This window comes from Eretmochelys imbricata, chromosome 1 (assembly GCF_965152235.1).
Source record: "Eretmochelys imbricata isolate rEreImb1 chromosome 1, rEreImb1.hap1, whole genome shotgun sequence".
Classification (NCBI taxonomy): Eukaryota; Metazoa; Chordata; order Testudines; family Cheloniidae; genus Eretmochelys; species Eretmochelys imbricata.
The window spans coordinates 57,258,963-57,276,401 of NC_135572.1; the positions used below are offsets into that span (position 1 = coordinate 57,258,963).

At 41.2% G+C, this 17,439-nt stretch overlaps 1 protein-coding gene across 4 annotated transcripts in view; it reads left to right on the top strand.

Moving 5' to 3' along the window:
• The first annotated feature begins 413 nt into the window (after positions 1 to 413).
• The window catches only part of INTS6 (integrator complex subunit 6), a 76,180-nt gene continuing 59,154 nt past the window's right edge, over positions 414 to 17,439 (top strand). Inside the window, exons 1-4 of one of the 4 annotated variants that reach the window (XM_077810920.1) lie at positions 414 to 556; positions 1,523 to 1,608; positions 1,749 to 1,826; positions 2,533 to 2,682. In XM_077810920.1, the coding sequence (XP_077667046.1) occupies positions 1,537 to 1,608; positions 1,749 to 1,826; positions 2,533 to 2,682 (300 nt within the window). In that variant the 5' untranslated portion in view covers positions 414 to 556; positions 1,523 to 1,536. Of the gene's footprint in view, positions 557 to 1,091; positions 1,609 to 1,748; positions 1,827 to 1,926; positions 2,245 to 2,532; positions 2,683 to 17,439 lie in introns of those variants that run through there. The other 3 variants (XM_077810926.1, XM_077810910.1, XM_077810934.1) reach the window with 3 other exon arrangements.

A 17,439-nucleotide genomic window follows, 5' to 3' on the forward strand; every position in this document is an offset into this window, starting at 1 on the left:
AGCTTATTCCTCCAGAGACTGTAATACTGAGTCCCGCCGCCCTCAGAAAAGGCATCTACCCCAACTCCCCCCTCCCCAAGACATGGTTGCTACACCCCACGCCTGGCAATTGCCTCCCCCAGAAGGACTCGCCCCGCAAAGCCTCCGCCCTTGACCCTCCCACGAGGCAGTGTCCTCCGCACGCAGAATGCAACACACACCCCGCCTCCAGTCCCTGCAGACCCTGGAACGGATGCGGGCGGACGGGCGGCCCCAGCCCCCGCTATAGCTCAGGCCTAGCGGGAGCTTCCCCCGTGAACACGCCTCCCGCCCGCTCCCTGTTCCGGGTGCCCCTTGGGCCCGCCCCTGCCGGGGACTGCGTCGCCGTCAGGAAGGATCCCAGCGAGGGCTTCCCGCAGCCTGAGGGAGACTCTCTGGGCGCCTGCGTTACGGGAGCCGGAGCGGCCCGCGGACAGCAGCAAGCGCCGCCCCGTGACTCACGCGGGAGCCGCGGGTGGACCGGACCGAGCGGGCTGCTCGGCCAGCGCGCAGAGGACAGTCACCGCCCCGGCCGCCGGTGGGCGAGCGGCTCCCCGCGCCAGGCCCTGCCGCCTCCCGGGCCTCCAGCGCCTGCTTGCCCCGCAGAAAAGCGGCTCCCACTGTCCTCGCGCTTGAGCCCCGTCCCCGCACGTTACTCCCGAGCCGACCCCTGGGTCCTCAGCTCCCCGCAGCCGGGCATCCTGCTCCGTCCCGGCCGCGGTACCGGCCTCCTTGGCGGCCGAGACCGGCCTACGCACCCGCGGGCCCCACCCCCTTCTCGCGGCCCGCCCTGCCGGCTCCCTCTTCCCCCCACCCCCTCCGTGCCCCATCCAACCCCACTGAGCATGTTCCTGTGGGTTGCTTCCTTCCCTGTACAAGGCAGCCGGGGCACCTATGTCATTGCTACTCCCCCTCGCTGAGGCTGCAATGCGCACGCGCACCACTACAACGCGTGCTCATCAACTGCCTTTCCCTTAACGGCTGGAGCCGCCTCGTTTCTCTTTCCCCACGATTTAAATATGCTAATGAAGGGTCGTCGGGAGTCCTATGGCGGAGCAGGAAGGCGGTCACGTGGCTTGGGGACGTGCCTGTAGGGGGCGGCTCCCGACCTGCCCAGGCTGCCTTAAAAGCGGGCTGCGAGCGAGGAAGCGCCTCAGTTAGAGAGCGAAAGTGCCGGGGTGGGTGGGTTGTGGCTGCTCTGCCTGAAACTTCTGAGTAACATCAACAGGGGGGCCAGCGGCGGCAGCAGCCGTGCAGCCCTGTCCGCCTTCTCCTCATAAACCAGCCCGTGCAGGGCTCGAGCGGGCCCCTCACACAAAGGCGAGCAGGGCAGCTCCCTGGAGGGAAGGGCAGGGGGGTGGTGGCGGAGAGGCGCTCCTCCCTGTGCAGAGCACTCACAGCTCCTACTGCCCGCCCGTCCCCCGTGTCTGCCCCCCGCCCCTGTCCATGTAGCCGCCGGCCCCGCTGCTGCTCCGCACTATGCCCATCTTACTCTTCCTGATAGACACGTCCGCCTCCATGAACCAGCGCACCCATCTGGGCACCACCTATCTGGACATAGCCAAAGGCGCTGTAGAGACTTTCATGAAGGTACCGGCTCTGCCTGCGACAGGCGGCGAGGGCGGGGGGGGGCGCCGTGCCGGCGCGGGGCTGGGGAGGGCCGGGCGGGGGCTCGCATGTGGGGCGCTGCTGCTGGCTCCCTCGGGTAACCCTGCGCTTTGTGCCCGCAGCTCCGCGCCCGGGACCCCGCCAGCAGAGGAGACAGGTACATGCTGGTCACTTTCGAGGAGCCTCCCCACGCGATCAAGGTAACCCCCGTGAATCGCCCTCCTCCCCCCGGGCCGGGCTGCCCGCCCCTCCCCCGCGCTCCCGGCGGCGCAGCGCAGCTCGCCCCGCACAGGCACACACAGGCTCTGGCAGCGGCGGCGGCGCTGACATCAACATGGCCGACATTTTTCCTGTGCGGTGTGTGAGCAGCAATGGACTGTGGGGGATATTGATTCAAGTTAGGAAAAGTGACAGCAACTCCAAGGCGAGTTCGGCTGCAAGGGGCGGCGAGGAGCGGTACCTGCTTCGCGCCGGGCAGCCTTGGCTGGGCGCTTCCCCCTCGTCGTGCGTGGGGACCCGGAGCCTCCACATGACACATCAGAAGGGAGCCTGCTGTAGGTCATTGACCGGCCCCGTCCGCTGCCGGGGACCAGGCTCTGGTTATTCCAATGACCCGCAGTAAGTTGTAGGCTCACTCTTTGGACCGTGAAACCAAACGCTGATATTCTGCTGGGTGCGGGACAAGGGGGCGTGAAGGCTTGGGGGAGGGGTGGGGGGAGCTTTGAAGCCTTTAGAACAGAAGAGGTTCTTAGTTACTTGTAAGATGAGTTAGTAGTTTGGGGGTTATTTTTTAACCACATGCATGCAAGAGAGGAAGACACCATTTTTGTAATCTGTAACAGAAAAGGCTCTCCTTGTGCATAGCTAACATCTGAAGGATAAGCATTCTTGCCTTTCTCTTTGCAGGCTGGCTGGAAAGAAAACCATGCAACCTTTATGAATGAATTGAAAAACCTTCAAGCTGAAGGACTTACGACTCTTGGCCAGTCTCTAAGGACAGCTTTTGATTTATTAAACTTAAATAGATTAGTAACTGGCATAGACAACTATGGGCAGGTAGGTTGAATATAAACAGGGGGAAAACCTTTTAAAAAAAAAAACAGACAAACCCTTTCAGAGACCACAAATGATTAGTTGAGCAAAATAACCTCTATTCATGAAAATATGAAGTATAAAACATAACAGGAGGGCTACTGTACAAATAAACAGTGCTTAGACAATTGAGAAACCCATTACTACGATGTTGTTTTGTACCCAGCTTTAGTTCAGTTTTTATTTTATATCAGGCTGAAACTTCAAGTTTTTTAAACACAAATGTAGGCATTGATTTTTTTTTCCCAGTTCACACATGTCAACTTTTGGTATATTTATTATGATCGAGATAATGAAACCTTATATTTCAGCACATTAGCCAATTGCATGCAGAAGTCATGAAGATTTTTTTCTCTTCCATGTACAGTGGTGCACAATCAGTTGAGTGCACTTTGAGGCTTTAGCTTTCCTCTGAAGTACACTTGTTATTAGCCACTGTGGGGACCAAACTATTGGGCTAAAAGGAGCAGAGGTTTAATCTTACATGTCAAATCTTCTTTTACTCATTAATTAGACCACTGCTTTTGGTCTTTGCATACCCCCATATCATTCAATCTGTTTCCCTCATATTAAAGCCCTGAAAAGCTCTGGCTTCATTGGCAGCCTGTACTGGAGCTGCCATCCTTCTGGCTCAGAAGGATTTGAACAGGACTTCTTTTGGAGTGTGTCAACATTACCTTTTAATCAACAGTATGGGTCACTGTAGAACAAAGAGGCACTTCTTTACCATTCTCCCTCAGGTTGAGTGTATGCCCTAGAAACACTCTCAGTTGCTCTTGGCCTGAAGAGTAAGAGACTGGGACTATGAATCCAGCCCTAGTTTTGTTTTGCATAGTAGTGGAGAGCATTACCAGAGGGTACACATATTAAATGTATATTGTGCACTTTTTAGCCTCACATTTCCCCTTTTTATTTTCTCCTGTGACATAACGCCCTCTGAGAGGAAGAAAGGCTGTTGCTGCTTGTTTCACTAGAGAATGAAATAAGTTGCTTCAGCCAAACGCTCTGAGGCTGAGCATATTGTCTCTGCGTTACCATGTTCTGCTTGTGTAGGAGGAAAAAAAAAGTGTTGCACTGCCACTAAACTACCAAGTCACCCTAAACATGTTTTTGAATGCGATCCTAGTAATGAAACTTTGAAATGTACCAATTCCACACACACAGCTAATCTCTTTAGTCTGTTTCCATGCGTTGCCCTCTTATAGGCCTATGTGCATTCACCTGTTTTTCTGCTTTCCTTCATTCCAGTTTGTTAGGTCAGCCTTACGAAGTTTTCATGAAAACTTACCCTCCCAGGTGCAACCCCCCCCGCCATATCCACCCTTTGCCCTGGTTATTGATAATTAATACAGCAGTGATATTCATCCATAAAACATTACATGCCCTGGGTGAGTCAGCTATGCTCACTTAGTCTTTTTTAACAAGTGGGCAACTGAGTTTATGCCATGGCTCTCATTGGCTGGTTATACGTTGAAGAAAGAGTGCTTTTTGTTGTCTTTTGAGCATCTGCATTGTTTTCATTTGCGCCTGGTCTGTCTTGTCCTTAGATCTTTGATTCCAGGTCTCTTTCTGACCTCAGAAACACCCTTACTCTTCTAGATATTATAAGTTGATAACTTCTAAACAAAGTTTATCAGATACTTCACACTGTTCCATGTGTGGTGGACTTAGCAGAAGAGAATGGTTTCTGGTACATGCAAATATTCACTCACATGATTAAACAATCTTTTCTGAACTTTTCGGTGTCCTTTACAAAAATAGATGTCTATGTGTTAAATAGATTTGTTCTGCTAGATCCTGTGCTGCTGAAGTCCCTAGTTCTCATTGTAGCACCACTATCAGACTAGAACTTTTTCATAAATTAGACTAAAATTTCAGCAAAAACAAGGAGGAGTCCTTGTGGCACCTTAGAGACTAACAAATGTATTTGGGCATAAGCTTTCGTGGGCTCACTGGAATTCACTTCTGGGACTGAACTGGTCCTTGAAGTTCACATTGGCCTATAAGCAATACATATTGCCGTCCTGTCAACTGACATCAGCAATGGGAAGATCCACCGTTAAACTACTGTTCTGAAAATAAACATATTAAAATTTACATGTTGCAAAGGACACGGGAATAATTCAGAAAGACAAAGGTGGTAAGAATACTCAATTGTTGAAATATTGGAGACAGTAGCTTACTCCTACTCATCTAATTTTTTTAATGAAACATTTAGGAAAAAATTTTTACACTGAGACTGCTTGAATAGCTCAACCAGTCTACTTTAGCTGTAGCTAAAGCTACTCTTTCTTGGGTTCAGAAGACAGGATGATTTACAAATAAACAAGTTCTAATAGGTATTCGAGAAGCTACTACCTGAACCATACAAACATTTTTTAATGAAGCATTTGGGAAATTATATCAGGCTCTCTCTTCCACTAAATTATTTATCTGCCCCTCCCCCCATTGGATTGGCAAGATTCTAAAATATTTGTTCAGATTCCTTTTGTTTCTAGTACTTGAGTTGTAGAACAAATGTGCTCCTCTTTTCAATACTAATGACAAGACGTGTCAAACTTACTGAGATTCAGTCTGGTTAAACCATCCAACTTCTGAATTGTTTATCTAAATTGCTAGGACACTTGTTATATCTGACATCTTTTGAAGTTGGCCAGAGTTCACCATCAGCAGACTTCCTGGATCGGACTGATGGCTGAATGTTTGTTCTGAAATTAAACTTGAGGAAAACTCCTGCTGCATATTTCATTGTATCACCTCTGTTTGGACCTTAATACAAATATCTCAATTCACTATATGTATTTTGCATTGCATTGGTACCGACTCATGAACAGATAATGACAATGTTTGAGATACCACTTGCACAGATGTATTCGATCACATAATTTCACATTTGGATCTTTAAGGGACACAACCTAATTTATTTTTAAAAGTTCCAGTTTCTAACAGAGGAGCTTTTAAACATATCCTGAATTTATAAACCCCTGTTAGTGTTTTTACAAGGATTTTCATGCTCCCTCATTTTTTAAGGATCTTGTTAACAAAGGAGAAACTCTCTTACTATACAGGAGAACAGTTGGTCTGACTAGAGGAAAAATATTTTTCCTAATGTAAGTTATAATCTAAGGGTTAACTTGCATCTACTGCAGTTAAGTTTTCAGACAGAAATGTGATTTTTTTTTAAACGTTGGCTGTGTCCCTTTAATTTGTGTAACACTTTCCATTTGATGTTAAGCCATATCTTATCCTTGCTTGGCTCTAACAGCATTCGCAAAGTGGAGTAGTTTCGTTCATGTATTTCACTGTCTGAGACTGGTTTTGATAGATGAATTTACGAGGTTTTTAAAGAAAGTGTTAGCCTTTAATATTACCAGTAAAATGTACTGGTCCTCTGCACCTTACTGTGGATCTTTATTAGGTAAGCTTCAGTAACAAAAACAGCTTAAATGTGAATGTGTCCAGTAGAGACACCATTTAAATACATTGACTTTATACATCTGCTGCCTATCACATCACCTTGTAACTTTGCTAGCCTAGCTTGCACTTACCTAACTGACCTGTTTTATAACATTTTTTCTCTGATCAGCTTCTCTATCCATTGTCTTACACTAGCCTGAATTGTTAGACCTCTTATTAGCAGATTTTCCTCAATCACCTCCTGCAATACAGTGATGCATCTTGTCACTATGGTTTTTCGTAATTGCTAGATAAATTGTGACTACCTAACTTAATGGATAAAGTTAAATATCACTAATATTAAATGCAGCTTGCTGTAACTGGTTATAGGTTAATACTACTAGTGTTTGAAGTTGTGGTTAATTCTGAAATGGAAAACAGAAGTATGTAACTTCCTAAATAATGCAGCAGAAACGTAGTGGACCATCTAAATACCTATCTTGACAAACTGCAAACTGTTGAATTTGGTAGTGAAACCATAAACTATTGAAGCTGTAAAGTATGTAACACCAAAATAGTAAAAATTAATGCATATAAATGAAAAGTACAATAGTGCTGTAAGATTTAATCTGATGGATCTGTTTTAAGTCACTAAAACTCTGATTCTGTACAGCCTAGCGCACTTTGTCTTGCAAACAGTTATTTCTGTGGTGAGTGGGTCATTACCATGCTCTCTTACTGCAGGACCAGTACAGTATGAGGTGCATGCTAAGAGAAAATGTGCTTGTTTAAACAAATATTTTCACAAAGTACTAAGGCAAGAGTGTTTCAAGCTAACAACATTTTTTGTATGATGTCCTTTTCAAATTTTCACCAGCGTGAAATTTTCTCTCATGTTTTGGGTAGAAACTTCTGTTATCAGACACCAACACAGTATCTCTACAGATGTACCTTGCTTTTAATCAAACTTCTAAAGTATGCGGCTGATTCAGTGAAACTGACCCATGAGATGTGAACTGAATTTCAAGAGCAGACTTACTGTAACAAAAGACAGCCCAGATTACAAATTTCTGAAAGAATATTTTCCTATAATCAAAGTGGACTTTCTCTAAAGTAGAAACTACTTCTTCTTCACACTAAATAACACATTACATGGAATAAAATATAAATTCCATGAAAAATTACTGTAATACCACACAACATCCTTGTTCTTGGCAAAGGTCTTCCTAATTTTGTTCAGTGCATTTCAGGTAGAGCTGGACAAATAGCCATTCTTTATTAGTTTGCAATTTAAAAAGTCAAAAAAAAATTTGAGTTGAACAAAATGTTTTGTCAAAATTGAAACGTTTTATTTCATTTTTGACCATTTTTAAATACTTGATTTTTTTTAATTACATTCTTGAGAATTTTTAAATAGAAAGTGGTTTCAAACCAGAAAATCAAAATGTTGCATTCTGAAAATGTTGAAACAAAATGTTCTGAATCTTTTGGAAGTTTTTTTTTGTGTCCCCCCACCCCCCCCAACAATTTGGTGAAATCAAAACAAATTAGCAAAATTTTGGTGTCACTGTATCCATTTTTTGCTGAAAAAAGTTTTGGCTGAAAAATTTTGGTGAGCTCTGATTTTGAGTATTTACAAATACGTGGGAAAGAAACCTTGAAGCAGAAAATAACCTAAAATCAGATTTGAATCTTAAATACATGAAGGCTATCTCAAGCCATTTTGGAATAAGCCAAAGGCTGTAAAGAGATTTATCATCCTGTACATTGAGAGGTTTTGTGCACATAATGGGATGTTTTTAAACAACCCAATTATCCAAATTTTATCCAATTTGCAAGCTTCTCTCAAGTAACCTCATTTTAGATTGATCGCTACTCGAGTATTTTTTACTTAATTTTTCATTAAAGCTATTTGTAGATGCAAGAGATTTTTATTTATTCTGATCATTGGAATGTTTACACAATAAAGCTTGCTTCACATTGGTCAGCAGAGGATCAGTATTTTTGGCTTAAATATGTGAACTTCTGCTAATTTGTAGAACATTTAGATTGTGTAAGAGAGGCATCTTATTTATGCTTGTGGAAAGACTTCATTTTGTCCAAATTGTTGGAATTGCTTCCATCTGTGGCTCCTCACACCTGTGTCACTGAGTAACCTAAATTTAATATATTTGGTAATTGAGGTTCAAGTCACAAACTTGGTCACTTTGGTAAAAGGGGTTGTATATGTATATAATGCCACTTTATCTAAACATCTTTTGAGTGAGGTGTTGTAAAGAATGCCTCACTATATCATGTCTTAATTTGCATGTTAGTCTCTAAGGTGCCACAAGTACTCCTTTTCATTTTACGCTAGTTGTCATGCTGAGTTTGATTTGATTTCTTTGAATAGTCACTTAAATAGTAGTGTTTGACATTGCAGATTTGTAGTTACTGAGGTTTTTAGTAGAGGTTTGTAGTGTGTTGTCACGGAGAGGTGGGTTCTGGCTAGATGTCCTTAAAGCTGCTGGGCTGTTCGAAGGTATGGCAAGTGTCTTTAATGGGCTTGTGGATCATGTGACCTGGAGCTCATGACTTTGGGTAGGGGTAGAGAATGTAGTTATCTTGTCTGCAATCCCTTGCTTACAAAAAATTAAAATCTTTCAAGTATAAATCTCTTGGCAGTCAAGGGTGAAAAGTATTGCAGTGGAATGACCTGTGCTTTGAGAGCACATCCAGATTTGCAACCCAAGTTTAGACGAACATTTCCTGCCTTGTCAGACTTGTCCTGCTGCAAAGGCAGTTTCTTTTTTTTCTCTTTGGTGGTGATAGAAGCTTGTACTGCTCTAGAGTAACTGCGTCTTCTTTTCTCTCCTCTCCCCCACCTCTTTAAAAAAAAATTCTACTCAGAGCAACTCTGTAACCAAGTCTAGGGAGAACTTCATCCATTAGGAAGCAGGAGCACTACACTTTTAAGGCCTGACAGTTGCAAAAACAACAAGGAGGTTAATTGATAGCAGTAGGTACACAGAAGGATTCTCTGTCCTTCAAAATCTCGCTATTAAATGGAATTGGAACAGTCTGCGAAGTAGTGTTCATGTAAACGCGTCCAAAGCCTTCAATCAGTAACTGACTCTAGGCTTCTGTTAAAGGCATGGATACAGAGTGCTTGGGTGAGCTGGAATCTTTGCCTTTTCATATTTCCATATTGGGTGATATGCACTGAGCTTGAGTATTTTGCCTTCCAATTATGTATTTTTGGTATAAGGAGTTATTTTCTGATCTCTAGGCATGCCATCCCCTCCACTGCTTTCCTAGAGTAGTTTAAATTTCCAGATACCTCTTTTGTTCCACAGTATCAGTTAGCAGTAAACACTACTGGGGGACCATTGCAAGAAAGCATGCTTAGTTTTAGATCTCTACCCAAAGCTTGGGCCCAGCTAAGTGACCTGTTTTGCTCTGGAATGAATGAATGAATATCTAAAGTGGTGACTAGATTTTGAGCCACGTTCATGTATGCCATTTATCTAGCCTTAGGCTGCTTAATGTGTTTTTAAAGGAAGTTCTAAAAAGTAAGACTCATCCTGGTAAACAAGGTTGCATGAAGTCTACCTTATTTTCACTGATATAAAGCATTCTTATCATCCTGTTCCATGAGTGGAAAGGAGGTATCTTTTATTTGAGGTATTTCCTGATATTCATATATCAATGAGGCTTTGATCATCTTGAATCTTGAGGCACTTAAGTATGTACTTGTAATTAAAGGAAAAGTATACCTTGGGATGGACAACTGAATCCCCTGTTGTCTGTCTTTGTCTCTGCACCCTGTTTCTTGGATATATCAATACTAATAGTTTTGCCTTTCCACTAACCCATTTGCAAGTCATCAGAGCTAATTGCCCTCAGAAAGGCAGGAATATACTGTAGGGAAGGGGGTTGGAAGAAAAATAGGTTTTTGCTTAAGCCTTGACTGGTAAGGCTGCAATTCAGACCTTTCTTATACCCTGAGTTTAGTGAAATATTTTCTGAGCAAGTGTCAGGTAAGTAAAAGCAAGTTGAATAAAAGCAACAAGTATAATTAGGAAGACGCTGAAAAAATTCATATACCTCAAATAAGTGATCTGGATAAATCCTGCTCAGTATTGTGCTTTGTTTGTCCCTCTCCTTGGGGGCTACGGGGAGGTGCTATTATTACACACTTGAGAACTCTCCTGTCCACAGTTAAAACTATCACTGTTACCTCTTGTGAAACTTTGTGATTCCATCCCATCCCTCTTCTGTTAAAGATACATTACACAAAATTCTACTTGTTTGATTACTAGTAGGAAGAGAAATTGTACAATGTGTCTCATTTCACACAGTATTCCCAGATCTGTACAAATTTCCTTTATAGGAACATGTTTCCAATTCAAGCTGTTGCCTTTTGACCTTGTGTTATCTGGGCATGTTTTCAGTTGTTTTCAGCCATTGTTCTGTTATTTATTCAGCAGTCTGAGAACACATTTGGTATGCCTGGCTATTTTAATAACTGGGTGATCCAGGGCCATATCAAGCTGTACATTCTGTATGCAGTGACATGAGAATGGTGGAGTTAATTTTAGTTCTTTCCCTAAAGGGTAGGTCAGTCTTCCTCTCATTTTAAGTATCACAGTTTTTCTTGGGGTGGGTTGAACAGAAGGTGGCCTTTCTAAATGCAATTAGAGCAAATCTTTCCTATATCTCAACAGGTTTCTTATTTTAAAGGTAACTTCACTAGTGACAGTTCCATTATTTTTGGTCACCATGTGTAATTTCTCTGTAGTATTTTCAAAGGATACATGCGTATCAGTAGTCTTAACTTCATACAATCTTACCATAGCTGTGTAAGTCACTTTCCTCTGCTATATCCCACCTTAGTTGAAAAGTGTGTAGACATGTAGATTCTTCACTGTTAAAACATTATATTCAAATTAAATTGGGAAATGTTTAATGAGTTTTGTACTCTGACCTTGGCTCCTGACTGTACTAGACCCTTAAAAAAATCTACTGTACAGCTATCTCTGTCTCTCTAGGTATGTATATATCCCCCATTACTGTTGTATCTGAGCACCTCACAATCTTTAATATATTTATCCTCTCAACACTGCTGTGGGATAGTTAATAGTATAATCCATATTTTATAGATGGGGAACTGAGGCATAGAGACAGTGACTTGCCCAAGATCACACAAGATGTCTGTGGTGGAGCAGGTCTCTCAACCCAGGTCTCTCAAGTTCTGGACTAGTGTCCTAAATTGAATTATTATTACAAATAAATGGAAAGTCACTAGTATTTAATAGCATGGATATTAATATCAACAAGAATAAATTGAGCCCTTGTGTTTGGGAGCAAAGCAGTAAGACTTTCCTGATTGCATTTTACCTTTCATAAAAGGAAAATATGTAGTGAGATTCTGGTCCTATCCATGCTACAAGCCATGACTATTCTAGCTACAATGGTTGTTCTAAAATGGTTGTCAAGCATGGATTTGGCAGAGCTATGTCTGACAAACATCTTCTGAACATGGTGATAACTAGCACAGTTACATGGCTTTCAGAGGCTTTCTTAAACAGCTATGCTACTAGAAAGTGTGGTATAGACTCTGTCCCACTTAGTACTATGGTTTCCAAATAAATATGTGTTCCAAACACATACTAGGCAGGTTGAAAATATGTTTAGCTGTAACTAACAACTCAAATGTGCTTAAATGCCCTATTGTTGACAAGACCTCATGTTTTCACCTGAGTCATAAAACTGAATTTTCTGGGCATAAAATAATTGCCTTTACAAGTGTTAAGTTTTTTCCTGTATCCATCCCAGTCATCTTCAATTGACAGTATCTCACAATTGCCTTGATCTGTTAATGGGTTTTCCTTTCTTTGTGGTATGAGTTACTGGCTACTGCTAGAGGCAACATACTAATATCTGTCTGGTGTGGTAACTCCTGTGGATGGGTCATCTTGAGTTTCCCATATATTATGTGAACAACCATTCCTTGCAGTCAAAGAACTGTGTGGAACTCAGCCAGAACAGCAACAGTTGAGGTGAATCTAAGTGACTGACCTCTTTTTTTCATGTAAATCAAAATTTGCTGTCTAAATGAGCTAGAGTACTAAATATGAGCATCTTCCTAGTCTCTGCTCTTTAATACACTTGGAGTAGACCTAAAGCATTTGGGTAATGAGTATGTTACATGTAGCTCAGGTTCCAGAGGGAAGACCTGGAAGAAAGTTGCTCAAAATCAGCCTTACGGTGGATAACATCACCTCCTAAAAGGCTATGGCTGATATACATTAGTATACCTTGTTGTTTGTCTCCGGTGAATGACAGCATTATGTAACTATACTGTAATAGTACATTAGTGGTACACAAGTGGAGTACACAATTACAAAAAAATCAGACAAGATAAAGCATGTACAGAATTATGACAGTAATGGGGGTGCTTTTTATATTCTTTTTAAAAATATACCTAAATATAAAGTAATCAAAATACAGTAACTTCCATTCATGCATCCTTTTTTCCTTTTCTAATCCAATTTCCTTTTCAAGTCCAGTGCCAAATTCTCTTTGGCACTGCTGCTGGAGTGCTTGCTTGAAACTAGTCGTGCTTGCTTGTGGAATCTAGCAAGGACATGATGTTTTGGATCTTTCTTGCCCCTCCACTTAAGCATCTCAAACTGCCTTACAAACATTGACAAATTGAACTCTCAGTACTCTGGCTCGGGGTCACACAGGAGTCTTTGGTCCCATTGGGAATACAACCTGATCTCCTAACTCCCAGTCCCCTACCTAACCACAAGAATATATCTTTTCTTGTAGAAGCTCAATTTTTTTTTCACTGATTTTACTGATGTTGGCTCTATCACACTGTATTTAGCTCTACACCTTGCCACCTCTTCTTCTTAATGGCATTCTTTAGCAATATATTTGTTGGTCTCATTTTTATTTATTCACTGTTGTATTAGTGACATTAGTCAACTCCTTTGCATGTCTTTAAAAAAAACAAAAAACCTTCAAATGGAATCTGTATGTTATGTTAACCTAGATGAAAGGAGAGTGATCCAATTTTTATTTTAATGCACAATTTAAGGGGAATTGTTAAGACCTGAATATGGATACCTCTTCTCACCCAATCCTTCTCCATTTCATAGGGTACATTTTAAAAAATAATCATAAGTGTGGAAAGTATTATCAACCCAGTAAAACAAAAAGGATGCAATAATTAAGGATCTGATCTAAAGCCCAGAGAAAGCCAATTGTTTTTGGATTTGCATCAAGCTCTTTACAGATGTCTTTAGAACACATGACTAAAACTAGCTTGGGAATCCAAATTCCTTGGGATAGATTTTAAAGGTAAAGCTGCTAATTTTGGAGGAGGGGTTTGGGGGTGGGAGGAAGGTAATAGGTATTTTTACTTATACTCTTTATAAAAAGGGTATTATCTAGGCCCAAAATTTAAATCTGATAATTTTACTTTTTTTGTACAACAGTTGTAATCAAAACTATAACTAGACAGAAATATGACTAGATTCTAAATAACTTTAAGTACATTCACTAGGCCACTGAGAAGACCTGGGGGCAGGGAATCCCAGTTTCTAAGTGATTACACTAGCATATGTGTGTGGGCTTCTCTCTTAATCTGCAACTAGCTGTGCATACTTTTTTCTTTTGCATTTTAGTAAGCAGGAATCAGTACCATAGTTGGATGATGAGTTTTAAACTGAATACAAGAGTGCCATTTTTATAGTACATTCGCTCACAAATCGTTACTTCTGTATTTAAAAAAATTAAGCAAATTAGATGTACTGTCAGTAGCTGTCATTCTATAATATTTTCCGTTAAACTGACATTCTTGATTTTAGTTGCAAAACTTAATTTTTAATTTTCTGTAGTGCAACCCAATGTTAAACATCTTAGCAATAGTTTTGTTGAGAATTCTAGGTTTTAATCAAAAGTGATACTAAATGAATACAACAGAACTGTTCGATCGTTATTCTTATTTCCTGATCTTCACTAGGTGTACTTAGCTCAATGCTCTTGCCTTTACTTGACAGTGACCTGCAATATGATATTGGGAAAGATTTTTAAAGTAGTTAGGCATCATATGGGATTTTCAAAAGCATCTAGGTGCCTAATATCCATTGAAATTAATGAGTTTTAGGAACCTCTGTGTTTTTGAAAATCCCACCAGATGCCTAAATACCTTTAAAAATCGGTCCGATTATCACAGATTGCTCAGGATTCAAGGATTTTATTATTTCTCTAAATTTATCAAGGAAGTAGTCTAACTTATAGCACTTTAAAGTTTACTGTCCAAAAAGTTAAAATCGTTTATATAATCCTTTAGCTACAATTCACTTAATTTCCCTCTCACTTATATCTCTGATCCATTTTGATTTTTTTAGGTGGCAGGGGGATTTTTAAAAGGGTCTGTAGGACTTAGGAATGATTGGTTTTCAGTGAGATGTGTGCTTCCATTTTGATTCAGACTCCTCTTCCCCCATCTCTATACGTGCATATACACTGAAAAATGTTGTACCTTTTGTATTGAATCTTCTGTGCTTGGCCCTTTTGTGTTTGAGCAAAAGCTTATCAGGCTTTGTGGGGTTATTAGAGAATAAACATTTTTCTAGTTTGTGTAAAACAAAATGACCATCTTTTTAAACAGTTCTAAAGAGGCTGAAGTTTCACAATTAGTAGCTAAACAGTCTTAATAAGCAGCACTTTCTTAGCTAGACTTGTGAGCTCAGAAAAATTTTAAAGTTATGAACTTTTGAAAATGTGACACCAAGCACCCCCAGTAAAATGTTCCATTAAGCAGCCAGTTGCACAGTTCAAGATAGATCTGATGTGCTGGTAATTGTGTGTATTACTATTTGGTTTCAGAAATTTACAAACTCAGGCAAAACTAGAAAAATGTAAGTTTAAAAATGAACTGCAGAGAGATTTTTGAAAACTCGCGTTGGGACCTTTTTGCTGCCTTATGGTATTTCAAGAATGTCTGAAACTTTTGGGTGTTTTAAAAATATAATTAGGAATGTCATGTTTGATCTTTCCTGTTTTTGCTGGAGGACTTCTTGGGGGGAAAAAGAGGGTCTCAGAAGATGTTTTTTGAGCTTTCACCGATTCATTGTAGAGGTTGTGCATATTGCTAAATTTTTAAGGTAGTTCCTCTCTTCTGACTGCTAGCCATTGGTGTTAAATTTTTGTTAAAAACAAAGTTTTGACTATTGAAAATACAAATTCCTTTCCCTCTGTTTCTCAGTTTTCAGTCTCATGACATTTGTCACAGCATGATTTCACTGGTTTTCTGGTAACCATAGTCTAATCAGAAGGAAGAAGTCCTTTGTTTTGGGGTCTTACAAACCTTGATAGTGTCCCTCTAATTCTTATTTAGTATGGATTACTTGATGATTGCCTGTTCTCTTCATTCCCTCTGAAGCACCTGGTATTGGCCACTCTCAGAAGACAGAATACTGGGCTAGATGGACCTTTAGTCTGACCCAGTATGGCTGTTCTTATGTAATATGTTTATTGAATTTATTAATGTACTGTGTCAGAAGGATCAAAACATTCAGCTGTAAAGTATCTTACAGTTGTGGGTTGCATTTTGTTGCTCTGTCATTTGCCAATTTTCCTCAGACCTGTTAGTGGGAGGAAGAAGGGGGCAAGAGCTGTTCCATTTTTTGACCATTTTAGAGTTTCTCTTTGAAAAGTTGTCAGATGTTTTATATAGTGAATATAGCAACCTTTTCATGAAGTTGTCTGTTTCTAAGCATAAAAACTAGGAGAACAAATGCTGTTACTCTAACTGAATGATATATTTCAGTTATGAGTCTGAGTTTGTTTTGATCGGGGATTATCAGAAGTCTCATATTGTACATATGCTCTGCTATGTAATACCACTTGGTGACTATTTCATGTTGTGTGTCACTTTTCACTTATATATTTAGCACCTTATTGTCCAAAGATTCTAAATTGCACTACAGAATGACTGTACAAACTGCATATACACAGATCATTTAATCTAAACTGTACTGCAGCTACCTCTAAGGTACAAGATGGCAGCCATCTGAAGCACCCAGTAATTCTCTACCGAAGTAGGCAAAATGTACTGTATGCCATTGAGACAAGTGGGGAAAATTTTATGTAGGTGGAATGTGTAATTAGCCTAAAGAGAATTTTGTGAAGGTAGTAAGACTAATGCTCCTACAGTGTTTGTGAATGGCTGTCTTGTGATCTACTGGATTGAACAAGGGACTTAAAACTCAGACCACCAGCATTTTATGCCTGATCACTACTGCATCATTCTGACCTTGGAAAAGTCATTTAATCTTTTTACTTCTGTTAATGCATTGTTTAAACAATGCTTACCTATCTCATGACACCTTAGAGACTAACCAATTTATTTGAGCATAAGCTTTCGTGAGCTACAGCTCACTTCATCGGATGCATACTGTGGAAAGTGTAGAAGATCTTTTTATACACACAAAGCATGAAAAAATACCTCCTCCCACCCCACTCTCCTGCTGGTAATAGCTTATCTAAAGTGATCACTCTCCTTACAATGTGTATGATGATCAAGTTGGGCCATTTCCAGCACAAATCCAGGTTTTCTCACTCCCCCCCCCCCCCCCCACACACACACACACACCCACTCTCCTGCTGGTAATAGCTTATCTAAAGTGACCACTCTCCTTACAATGTGTATGATAATCAAGGTGGGCCATTTCCAGCACAAATCCAGGTTTTCTCACCCTCCTCACCCCCCCCACAAGATCTCTATCAAGCATTCTTACAACTACAGTACCCACCTGTGGAAGTGAAGAAACAGATTGATAGAGCCAGAAGAGTTCCCAGAAGTCACCTACTACAGGACAGGCCTAACAAAGAAAATAACAGAACACAACTAGTCGTCACCTTCAGCCCCCAACTAAAACCCCTCCAACGCATTATTAAGGATCTACAACCTATCCTGAAGGATGACCCAACACTCTCACAAATCTTGGGAGACAGGCCAGACCTTGCCTACAGACAGCCCCCCAACCTGAAGCAAATACTCACCAGCAACCACATACCACACAACAGAACCACTAACCCAGGAACCTATCCTTGCAACAAAGCCCGTTGCCAACTGTGCCCACATATCTATTCAGGGGACACCATCACAGGGCCTAATAACATCAGCCACGCTATCAGAGGCTCGTTCACCTGCACATCCACCAATGTGATATATGCCATCATGTGCCAGCAATGCCCCTCTGCCATGTACATTGGTCAAACTGGACAGTCTCTACGTAAAAGAATAAATGGACACAAATCAGATGT